At 37.7% G+C, this 12,097-nt stretch overlaps 1 protein-coding gene across 1 annotated transcript in view; it reads left to right on the top strand.

Annotated features, from left to right (window-relative positions):
- VWA8 (von Willebrand factor A domain containing 8) overlaps window positions 1-12,097 on the top strand; it is a 142,347-nt gene that overhangs the window by 75,008 nt on the left and 55,242 nt on the right. The window contains 5 exon segments of the mRNA XM_042457276.1: window positions 1,625-1,740; window positions 2,533-2,639; window positions 3,268-3,374; window positions 6,323-6,394; window positions 11,173-11,249. Coding sequence (XP_042313210.1) covers window positions 1,625-1,740; window positions 2,533-2,639; window positions 3,268-3,374; window positions 6,323-6,394; window positions 11,173-11,249 — 479 coding nt within the window.

Raw genomic sequence — 12,097 nt, 5'->3', positions numbered from 1 at the left:
TGCTAAACATGCTTTTCCTTTTAAAATTATGCAGCGTCAAACCTAGTTCAGCTATTTTCAATCATCAAAATACCCATTCAGTGTGGCAATGTGAGCAGGCAGCATTAATGATTTAGCGGCCCTTGGCTTTTAGCTAGACATTTATTAGAACTGTTTTGGTGGGAAAGGGACATATAATGAAATGAGGACCAAAGAAAGAATGTATTACTTAACTGCCAGTGCTCCCAGTTCATTTTTACCTTTGCATTTAAGAAGAAATAATGACATGTTGATGGCAATTTGGAGCGGAAAGTGTTTCTGTGTTTGCTTGCTTGCTTGTTTGCTTGTTTTCATTTTACTGCCTCACTGTGATCTGTCTTGAAAAACATGTGGAGAAACACATAGAGGGTGGGTCCCCCACCCCCACTTAAGTTACTTTCTGAATAGAGCTGTAGCTAGTAAATCTGAGAAATGGGATTTCACAATAGGGATACCTTTTTAAAATTTCAAAATGTCCAGAGGCTTCCACATTCAGAAGTGAGTCACAGTTGAGACTGAGGGGAGATTCCTACAGATTAATAGTGACAGGACATCTACAGGAAGAGGTAAAAATAGCTTGCTTGTGCTGTGAGTTGAGATGTGTGCCTTAGGTATACAGTCTGTGGGGGCTCTTTCCCCCCACTGCGTTCTGGATGTACGTTTACTGTTGTGTAAGGTGATAATAATGAAGCATGAACTCAACTGCTAACCTGTTAAAAACATGACTTATTCTTGCTGTTAAATATGACCTATGTTTTGAGAATTGTATGTTATTGCTAGATGTTATATTTGCTGGAGTCTGTTTTTCTTAATGTTGGTTAATGCCTGGACATTGATTGCTTTCACACACAACAACAACAACAACAACAACAACTATTATTATTATTATTATTGCATTCACACACAATGCCTTGTTTGCATCTCTGCTTCTGGAGAAAATGCAAATTTGTTGAAATCAAATTGATGCAAAGTTCCTAGCCTCATGAAGAGATCTGTTTCAAGTGTCACCTTCCAAAAACAAGGGACTGACTCCTACTGATGTGTCCTTGAAAACCTGGGTTGGATTCAGAGATGGCCAATGTTGATTTTAGCCACTGAGAAATTCCAAACACACATCTTTGGGTAAAGCTACAAACTGGATTGATGTGTGTTTGTTTGAGGGACAGGGCATTGGGTCTGTATATAAAACAGCTTGTACAAGATTGGTACAGTTGGCCCTTCTTATACACAGATTTTTTATATATGGATTCAAACATCCAAGGTTTGAAAATGTTAAAAAAAAAAAGCATACATTTCAAATACTAAACCTTGATTTCCCATTTTTTATAAGGGACACCATTTTGCTAGGTCATTATATTTAATGGGACTTGAGCATACACAGATTTTGTTATCCATGGGGGATCTTGGAACCAAACCCCAGCGGATAACAAGGGTCCACTGTATTTGCTGCATTGCCGTGGTAACTATGGATTAAAAGTACAGGGCCTGCTATCAAGCCATACTGCAAAAAGTAGCATTTTAAAATGAATCTCATGAACCCTACTCCCCTCCCCCCGGTTCATTAATTAAGAAATGCTGAATTAAGTTTTTCTTTATTTTGGGGTAGGCACAGTCACTAGCATCATCTTTATCCACAAGGCAGCTATTGAGAATTTGTCGTCGACTTTCTCACTATCCAGATGAAAGCCTCTACAATGCTGTGAATAAAGCTTGTCTTTCCAGGTATTCCTTTGTATTTTTGTGATTTGTTTGTTTAATGATGGGAACATGGCATGAGCATACCAATTTGAAATTTCCAGATAGAAAACATTTTTGATCAGTTACATTTGCTGCTTACAATTATGACACAATTGACACAGAATTGCACACATGATTATATAGAACAGGAGGAATCAGTTTGTAAATTGTTACTTTAATAAAACAGTCATTCTCCGAGAAATTCTTCTGTTTAAGCAAATGGGAACCTACGTAAGTTGCTAAAAATTGAGGATCCCCGACAAAACACTACAATGTATCCAAAAACCTTTCACAGGAGTGCCATTACAGTATTAAGGGCTATGGTTAGTTTGAAACAAGAGTCTTGTAGTACTTCTTGGGCTCCTGACTGGCAGAGAAATGACATTTTCTTTATTTCTTACCTTTTTGACATCTTTCCTTGTTGTGTATATTAACGTAGTCCTTGGTTTCTTTTACATAAATACTGTGATTTCTTGTAGAGAAGCTTTGTCTTGGTTTTGCTATTTTAAATAAACAGCTTATTTGTGTTTTCTGCTCTTGTTTTGGGTTGGGATGACTAGCAGAGTAATAAAAAGAAACCTGAAAGCCTGCTTTGTCATGGTGTAGTATATAATTTCCATGTCCTGGCAAAAATGAAAAGAAAAGCCAAATGTGCACACACAGATTGCTTGCATATCAGGAGCCATTGCAGTCACACATATGCTGAACAGGAGAACTGCAGAACATCATAGATTTATCTTTCTGAAAATAACCTCTCAATTTTTCCTGTCTCATTAGGTTTTTACCCAACCTTGCAAAATCTGCTTTACATAAAAATCTGTTGGACTCTGGAATTGAAACAAGTCCTATTGACACTCAGCAACTGGAAGGAAAAGATTATAGCTGTAAGCTGCTGATATTTCCTTGCCTTCTGTTAGTGAGCTTAATACAAACACAGCAACTGGATACAATTTGGGGTTTTTAGTAAATTACTAGTTGAGTGTTTCTGCAAAAGCTTTTAGGTTTTTGTGCTGTACTGTTGTCATGGCTGAACACAAAGGCTAAAGAGAAACTATGCTTAATCTTCTCTTAAGTGGAGTTTCATCTACCAGTATAGTAGTAGAATACTGTAGTAGGCACCTTTAATGAGAACCTAGGCCAGTGTGACCAGATCACCAATTCTGACCTGTATGTCCATCAAATAAATATCCCTACCCTTCACAGCCACATTTCTTTCTTTGGGCCATTCTGAGGAGCAGTTAGAATGTGATACTTGTGGCACCTGTTTTAAAATATACCGCTTGGGAAATTGTCTTTTTTCTTCATCTGTTGTAATTCTGAAACATTAAAAGCTGAAGGGCTACTAATGGCTTAGTGTATATAATCTACTTAAACGTACATAATGATCATATGTGTTAGCCACTTCTATCAGACTCTGGCCTTACTAAAATCAAAGATCTTCAGTGCTTCTTTAATGGACAGCTACACCTATCCTCTCATCAGTTAGTAACACTTATTTGTCTGAAACATCAGGTGAAGTAAACTCGGGAATCCTGAGGATTGGATCTGTAACCATCCCAATTCACAACCCATATGAGAAAATGAAAGTTCCTGATGTTCTCTTCTATGAAAATACTCAAGTAAGTGCTGGACTATGACAGGTTTTTGCAATAAATAAGTTATTCTTTAAGTGATTCCTTAAAGTGAAATTTTTTCATCTGAAGGTCTGTTAAATAGTTTCAGAGAACTAGAGATCTATGCAGTTGTAACAGTGTAAGAACTGTTGCTATGTTCTTGTTTCCAGCAAAGTGTGGTACTGCTATTTTCTGTAGTCACCTCAAGCTCCATCTGCCATGTTAGAAATTTCTTTAGAGATTCCATTTTAATTCAGTGGGGCTAAATTTTAGGTTCATTGAGACAAAAATAGTCATATTGGCCGGTTACAAACCGGCACTTGGAACGTCCGCAGGATGTCCCATTTTAAAAAAGGGGCGTCTCTTCTAGACACCCCTGGGTCTAATACGGACTCTGTCCGTACAATATGGCGCCGGCCGTTCCACACGGCCGGCGCCATCTTTACATATCGGACGCTGTGCGTCCGAACGTGTCGCGGCGCCTGTGACGTCGCGAATGCGCCCCTGGTGCCTCGCGACATCACAGAGGCGCCGCAGAAAGAAGCTCCATTTTGAGCTTCTTTTTTGCTCCGTAAGGGAGCCGCGCGGTGTGGCTGCGACGGCTTCTTACGGAGCAAAGGCGGCGCGCAGACCCTATAACCCGCCATTGTTGGAGGTGGGAGCTTGAAATAGATACTCCTTTCCAGTCAGAAAGGGAGTTGCAGTCTCATTCAAGCCTCAGTCTTTCATGCCCTGGGGCTTTGTTTCCCTCCCTCCTTTCTGCCAGTTTTCAGTCCCTTTCTCTTTCAGAAGCTTAAAGTAACAATCCAGTTAGATAATCCCTTGAAATTCTGAAATAACATGCTTTGTTTACTGCAGTGTTGGAAAGTAATTTTTTCTAAACCCTAGAGGGATTTAGAAACTTAGTTCAGCTTTGGAAATATCTGTATTTACGCCTTGGGTTGGGTTATTTATCTGAAGATGGTGATGTGAAAGATACTAAAGGAAGAGGCTGTCTCATAGCGATTCCTGTGCTGCATATGTGTCTGCCCTACTTGAAAAGACCTATTTTTTCTTGTCAAGATTAGCATAGTCTTCTCTTGTTCTTTTAAAAAAACAAGTTGAGGAAGGGAACACGAAATGAGCTGATATGCTATTATAAATTGCATCATGTCATATAACCAACATAAATAAAACAAATCTGACAGATTTACACATTTAGTGTAAACAACTGGTAACCTGGACAAAATGGGAAAGTATGAAGATAAAATGACAAAATGCACATTTAAAGTATCCTTTTTTGCACTTTAGAGATTTGTGGGGGTGACTGGAAGTAATTCCAACCCTTTGCTTTCTTTCTGTATGGGGTTTCTGTTACTGTCCTGCTCATTTAAGGTGGGGAAACTTGCATATACTTTAAAAATATTTTTTCTTTTTATGTAGATTTTGGTAGATAAAGTCAGTTAATCCATCTGTATAATCCTCAGCATTATGTCACCACTGATGTTCGCTTGTCAAGAGTATGCAAACAAACCAACAAAACCACCTTGACTTGCACATTACCAGTAGGACAACGTGGATTTTGTGCAAGCACAGCAAGAGCAATAAAATGCACTGACTACATGTGCCTAAAGTCAGTGTCTCTCCCTTACATGCTCTCCTTCCTAAAGAGTTCCTCTATTGTGGTCTACTGTTGGTTGAATAAGTTTTTTTTAATAAGTTGAGAGAAGTTTGCATTTTACTTCCTTTCACATCAAAGTGGAGGCTGAGACTTTTGCAACAAAAGCCATGCGTGTCTAAGAAACCTGTTTCAACACGTGACAGAATCTGTTATTAACTTGATATATGATGCTTGGTGAATAGATAGGCAATCTCTCCCCAAATGCCAAGCAATTAATCATTTCATTATATTTATTATTCTTATTAGGAATAGCAAACTTAGTTCATGTCTGCACTGTTGGCTAGCTCACCTTTGTTCATTACAATGGTATTTCAGTTTGCTAACAATGTATTAAAGGTATTTTATATTCTGCTGCTGCTTACTTCTCTATGTGCCCCTCTCATAGAACTGTGCCCTATGCATTAAGAAAAGACATGCCTCTAGGCTGTATTTTCTCCAAGGGAAGGTTGCTATTTCTTTCCAGTAGACTGATTAGGGGTTCACAAGCAGAATGTGATGGGTATACCCTATGTATACATAAATGGAGAGGGTTCCCAGAAGAGAATTCATGCCTGAAAGCATCCCCAAACTTTTCTGCCAGATACTGGCACCAAAGATATTTCAGGGTTGTAGACTGGCATTCTTTTGGTAAGCTAAAATAGACCCATTCAACTGTTGATACATAATACATAAGTAAATCTGATTGAATCAATGGGTCCATTCTAGTCAGTACTAACAGCAAGATTCAGACCAATGTCTATTAATATCCTGCAGTGCTCCTAGGCCTCTGTTGGAGACTGAACTGCATGTTGTCTCCCACTCACAGAAGACCTGCTTTATGCCCTGCATCCAACTTGGTATGCACCTAGCAACTTGTGCATGTTCTTCTGCTTGTTCAAACAGGAGCAAGAGAGCTGCTCCAAAAGCATTGTTTGCATTTTACATACTGTAGTAATGGTTTTCCTTCTTTAAACCCAGATCCAGTTTGTTGGATCCAGCTCACATTACTGAGCTAGATGAACTGACCTAGTCCTGGTCCATTGGCATGTCTCCAGTTCTTGTCAGTAGACGTCATGATATAAATCAAGAAAATATTAATGATTTCCGAGAGGCACATGATAACTATAGATCTGTGGGAAAAAGTGAGAATCAAGAAATTATTAATGGTTTTCCAGAGGTACATGATAACTATATATCTGTGGGGAAAACTGGGAATAGCTACATGTGTTTTAAGACCTGTAGTATAAACATTTCAGTATTGCTTTCTAAATATTGACTTCCTTTTTTTTTCAAAATTGTCTTAATTTTTCCCTAGCATATGATGGTGATGGAAGATATGCTGAAAGATTATTTGCTTGGAGAACATCTTCTCTTAGTTGGCAACCAGGTAAAGGCAATGAAATCTTTCTTGCAAGTATATGTATTTGTTTTATTTGTTTAATCTGAATTTTTGAAAGGTTTAATCTGAATAAATTTACACAGGTTTATTTATCTTAACCATCCCAAATTTCACTGGTCTTATACATACATTTAAACAATGTTGTCTGATTTGTATTTAGTGAATGATCTTGTATCAAAAACCATAAAGTTGTTTTTAATAGAAACTTTAGTCATAAAATGTGTTTTAGAAAATACACAAGAATAAAAGAATAAAAGAGATGGCATTTATCCTATATTCATGCATGCATACACACATACATACATACATACATACATATCTGCAATAAATATGATAAGAGAAGCACACTAGATCATTTTAGCAGCTGCATTGAGTGAAGCCAAAAAATCCAAACCTTTAAGCACTAGTTTTGGCTTGTTCCATGTAAAAAAATGGGCTGGGGCTTTATGTCTAATGACATTTCTTCTTTATGTCTACCTGAGTGGACTGTTCCTCAAAAGCACCAAATATGCCTTCAGGCAGGAGTGGGCAAAGAGTGGACCTATAAATGTTGCTGCACAGCTTTCAACATTTCTCGTCATTGGCTATGCTAGCTAAGGTTGACAAGAGTTGTAGTTCAACAACATCTGTAGGGCTGTAGTTGCCCACTTGTGCGTTAAAGTAAAAATCACCTGATTTTGTGTTCTGTATTTTTAATTCAGTAGTTATTTTCAGCTGTGGAAATTGCTTTCAAATTGCACCAGTAGAACATAGAACATAATTTTAGGGGAGAATGTGTTACCAGTGACAAGGAAAAGGTGGTGTCTTCTAGTAGAGGGAGCATTTAGAATGCTTTCCAAATTTGAACACACTGTTGGAAAATTGCGCATAGGCGGAAACTCATACAACCCCTTGAGCATCCCTGCATTCTGTTTACACAACAGGGAGATAGAAAATAAAAGGGATTTCTGTGACAACATGTTCTGTTTTGCATTAGTTTAGCTTATTATTCCTGTTGACTGAGTTTTGTTTGAGGCAATGTTTTTGGCCAGAGTTGCCTACAGACTTATTTCCCAGTGTGTTGGGCAAGGAATCTAATACAGGTTGAAAAAGCATGTTGGACACAGCCATCTGCCATTTACAAACACATCTTTATTCCTATTGATTATGCAGATCTAAGCATGTTTATGTGGAAGAAAAAGCTCTTTGAACTTGTTAAATCTGACTTGTGAGTAAACAAGTTAAAGATCAGGACACAGGTCTGTGTAGTTAGGCGGCTGAAATGCTCGACATTGTTCAGTTATCAGGCTGTTAATGCCTTTCAGTCCCACAGCTGCTGTACCATATGGCTCTTGCTCTCTGGTCCATATGTGCTATTTTTTCACCTGATTTATTCATTTGTTATCAAGAATGACTTGATGAGATTTAATATTCCCATAGAATTAAAGGCCTAAGGTTCAGTATTTCATGGGGAAAAAGATGATGTTAAAATATGTAAATGTGAGTTGTTGTTTTATTTTATGTTCTAAATTGAGTTCGAACACTAGAGGTTTACAATAAATTCTTTGACACATTTGGTTCATTTTGTTCGACATTTTTCTCCCCCTCTAAGCATTACTTTACTGCTAAAATGTATTCAAACAATGAATATGATAAATAAAAATAAACAACATAAAATTGTAAAAATTAGTATCATATAATGACAGCAAAAGCAAGGAGATAAAAAATGTAAAACACAACACACACTATGAGGAACAACTTAGGGAGCTGTGTATGTGTAGTCTGGAGAAGAGAAGGTTAAGAGATGATATGATAGTCCTATTTAAATATTTGAAGGGAGGTCATATTGAGGAGGGAGCAAGCTTGTTTTTTTGCTGCTGCAGAGAACAGGACCCAGAGCAATGGATCCAAGCTCCAGGAAAAGAGATTCCACCTCAACATTAGGAAGAACTTCCTGACAGTAAGGGTTGTTCGACAGTGGAACATACTCCCTCGGAGTGTAGTGGAGTCTCCTTCCTTGGAGGTCTTCAAGCAGAGGCTGGATGGCTATCTGTCGGGGATTCTTTGATTGAGAGTTCCTGCATGGCAGAGGGTTGGACTGGATGGCCCTTGCAGTCTCTTCCAACTGCATGATTCTATTATTCATTTCCCAGTTGATTCTGCTTCTGAAAATGGTGGAATCTATAGCAGGACCAATGTTTAATGTAGTATGAATATGGGCAATGGTGTCATTAGGGAGGTGCGGACTGCACCAGGTGACACCCTAAGAGGGAGCAACAGCCTGATCCTCAAACATCTGCCTTTTGGCAGAAATAGGTTGTGGCATTCACCTGTGTCCCTTTAAAATGCTGACAAGATGGCATGAGTGGGGCAAGACTCAGTGGGAGGAGAAAGGAGAGGTCCCAGGTTTTGTTTTGTTTTAAAAAATCAAATTTCAACAAATTAATTTTTAAATTTTGTAAAAATTGTAAAAAAGGAATTAAATTATTTTTTAAAAAATTAAAAACATCACATTTCCCCAAATTTTCACTTTAAACACTATGTCTATGAAAATAAATTTAGATTGTGTGTATGATATTGTAATTCAAAAGTATAACTTTAATTCTGCCAGTTGTTTATTTCAGAACTATTTCCATTTATATGGGAATTATGATTTATGAGCACCATTAGTACAAAAAACATTATTAAGGATGCTGTATGATGTGATATGGGAGGAGGTCAAGGGGGGAGTGACACCATGGGTTACCACACCAGGTGACATCAATCCTAGTAGGCGTAGAGGAGGTGTTCCTTCAAATATACTAGTTCCATATCATTTAAAGGTATTTTAATTGTGCCCAGAAACAGATTGAAAGCCAGTATAGATGGAATAAAACTGTATTACCAGAGCCAGAAGCAACTCCCCCAGACCAAACTGGCTGATGCATCCACACCAGCTGAAGTTTCCAAGTGCTTTTCAGAGGCATCTCTTACTGTGTCTTACAGTGATCCAATCTGCATGTAACAAGGACACTTGTGGCACAGTGATATCTGCTTTATGCTGATAGCTGGTGCACTAGCCTGAGCTATGCAAAATATACCTTGTTACTTCTTTTACCTAGATGTTTACATTGTCTTGTTAGTTCTCAACAAATGTCACCCACCAAAGTGACCAAAGCAGTCCTAGTTAAAAGCTGGCTTTAAGAGATGCTTCCACCCCATGGGGATGAAGTGGAGCAGGAATCAGACCATTGAGCATTCTGGAAATGACTTAGGCTCTGATGCAGTGGAAGGTCACAAACTTCAGCAGGAAGCGATCTTACCCACACAGTTATAAAACTCTGTTGACTATCTGGAAAATACTCAAGGATGGGCCATATGATACATTATCATTATCTTTAGAACCTTCTGGAGTTATGTAAACTCTTTCTTAATCTTCCCAGTCTTCTGGGTGCTGAGGGCTGTCCAGAATCCCCCTGTAGTCTCAGTTTTTTTCCTATACAGTGCTCTGTTGGTTCTGGTAGCCAGGGTATCATTTTAAAGGATTTAGTAAACAATTTACTGTGAGCATTTCACCCTATCCATCTTCTGTGGGACTGAGAGGGGCTTAAGAACAACAACAAAGATCTAAAATTACATCAGGGGCTGCCTTTATCTGCTGCATCTTGCAATTCAGATTTCATTTACCCCCTAACGAAATTATCGGCAAACCGTTCTGTTAAATACGTGACAAAAAATATTGTAGGATGTCTAAATGCCATTTCCAGACTCTGGGCTGTCCGTTGCCACCCCTGCTCCAAAAGGAGACAAGGTTTGATATAAGCTCACAAAGCTAATAGGAAATTTATTTATTTATTACCTGCTTCTCCCCATGAATCAAGGCAGGGAGCAACAAGAGACCAACAAATACACAACATCAGTTAAAAACACACATCAATTTAAAAGAACAAACTAGACACATATATATTAAAACAACCCACTATTAAAATTTATCATTTAACATGTAAAATAATCACTCTTCAATAACAATAGAAGAGTTCTGAATGTGTGTCTCACTTTTTCCGTTCTTTTCCTTTAAATGTCTCTTTGTAGAATTTGTAAACTTCAAGTAAGTCACCACTAACAGTCTAACATTAGAAAGAGTTGCAAATAGGTTAGATGTACATTTTCCCCTGGCACATGGGAATAAAAATATTTATTAGAATAAGTATTAACAGTAATGACAAGTATTAATAAGTACCGATATTTTAAACATGCACAGGAATTACTTTTAAAATATGTATGGCTAAAATGTACCCAGTTATATTTACCTGTTAATATCTTTATATTTAAGAAATATATTTACCTGTACAGTTGCTTTGACAAATAAATGTATAGGATAGTTCTACCCACTACTCTTCTATGCCCCCAAATGAGTGAACATGTTGTCAACTTAGCAATATCAGTGGTATGGCCTTCACTCCACACCCAGTCATGATACTATAGCCTTTATAGCCAGGATTTTTATGCTGTGGTCCATGGACTCCTGGTTGGTTACTGGATGAACCATATACACAAAGATTTTTCGTCCTTTATTTCCCTTGCTCTTACTCTGAAAATTGTGTCTTAAATGCATTTATATCGGTAACAGTTCCTTCCTTGAAGGGTTGAATAGTCCCCAAAGAATTACTGTTTTATGCAGTGGAAAGATAAGCCATTCCATACATTATCTGAATGCTTTTCTTTATTTTCATTTTCCATGATTGTAAAGAAATTTGAATCATGTTCTGTTAACTGAAGATTAAGGATAACTTCCTTTGTTTTTGCAGGGCGTTGGGAAGAACAAAGTGGTTGACAGATTTCTTCACCTGTTAAATAGACCAAGAGAATATTTGCAGCTGCATAGGTGATAAATACTTTGCAATTTTTAATGACTTAATTGCATTCTTACTATTGCACTCTTGTTTTTACTAACTAGTTGCATTCTTGTTGTTGCATTAATTGTGTTCTTGTTATTACTTACTAGTTGAAGTATATCCAGAACTGCCTAGCTCTTTACTGTATACTAGAGAGTATACTCTCTTCTATATACTAGAGAGTATACTCTACTGTATACTAAGGGGTCCATGGGACCTCCTGTATTTCCATCCACTTCCATTTCTGAGACAGTGTCCTAATAGTAAATAAGACTGTGATCAGGTATGAAGATAAGAAGTGAGAGGTATGGATTGTGTCATAGTGTGTCAATTTGCATATAGATTGTGTTTCACTGAAAAAGTAAGGAGCATAGTGCTGTTAGAAGAATGAAATTGGGAGAAGCTGACCTTATTTTTGCTTTTAGTGGCATCTCCTCTGTCCCTTAATTTGGAGTTTAAACTTGAAACTGGATGTTGCATCTTGGACAGCTACTGAAAACTCTCAAATTTTGAGGCATCTGGCACAGCATCCTGAATTATAGCTACTGCAAACAAATGTGCAGCCATTCTCTTTTATTATTATAGATAATAGCTTTTTCAGATGTTTGGCTGGTGAAATAATACAGATCTCTTGATTAATGTATCTATGTTTTGCAAATTGTATGAAGATGCCAGCCACAGATGCTGGTGAAACATCAGGAATAAACTCTTCTAGAACATGGCCACACAGCCCCCAAAACCCACAAAAAACCATGGATGCCGGCCATGAAAGCCTTCAACTTCACAAAACTATCGTGGATGGATTTTTTTGGTATCTCCTTATGTATATAATGTGGGA

The sequence above is a fragment of the Sceloporus undulatus genome, chromosome 3 (assembly GCF_019175285.1).
Source record: "Sceloporus undulatus isolate JIND9_A2432 ecotype Alabama chromosome 3, SceUnd_v1.1, whole genome shotgun sequence".
Lineage (NCBI taxonomy): Eukaryota > Metazoa > Chordata > Lepidosauria > Squamata > Phrynosomatidae > Sceloporus > Sceloporus undulatus.
Note: the sequence above shows the minus strand (reverse complement) of the source record. Positions and strands in the feature narration are given on the sequence as shown.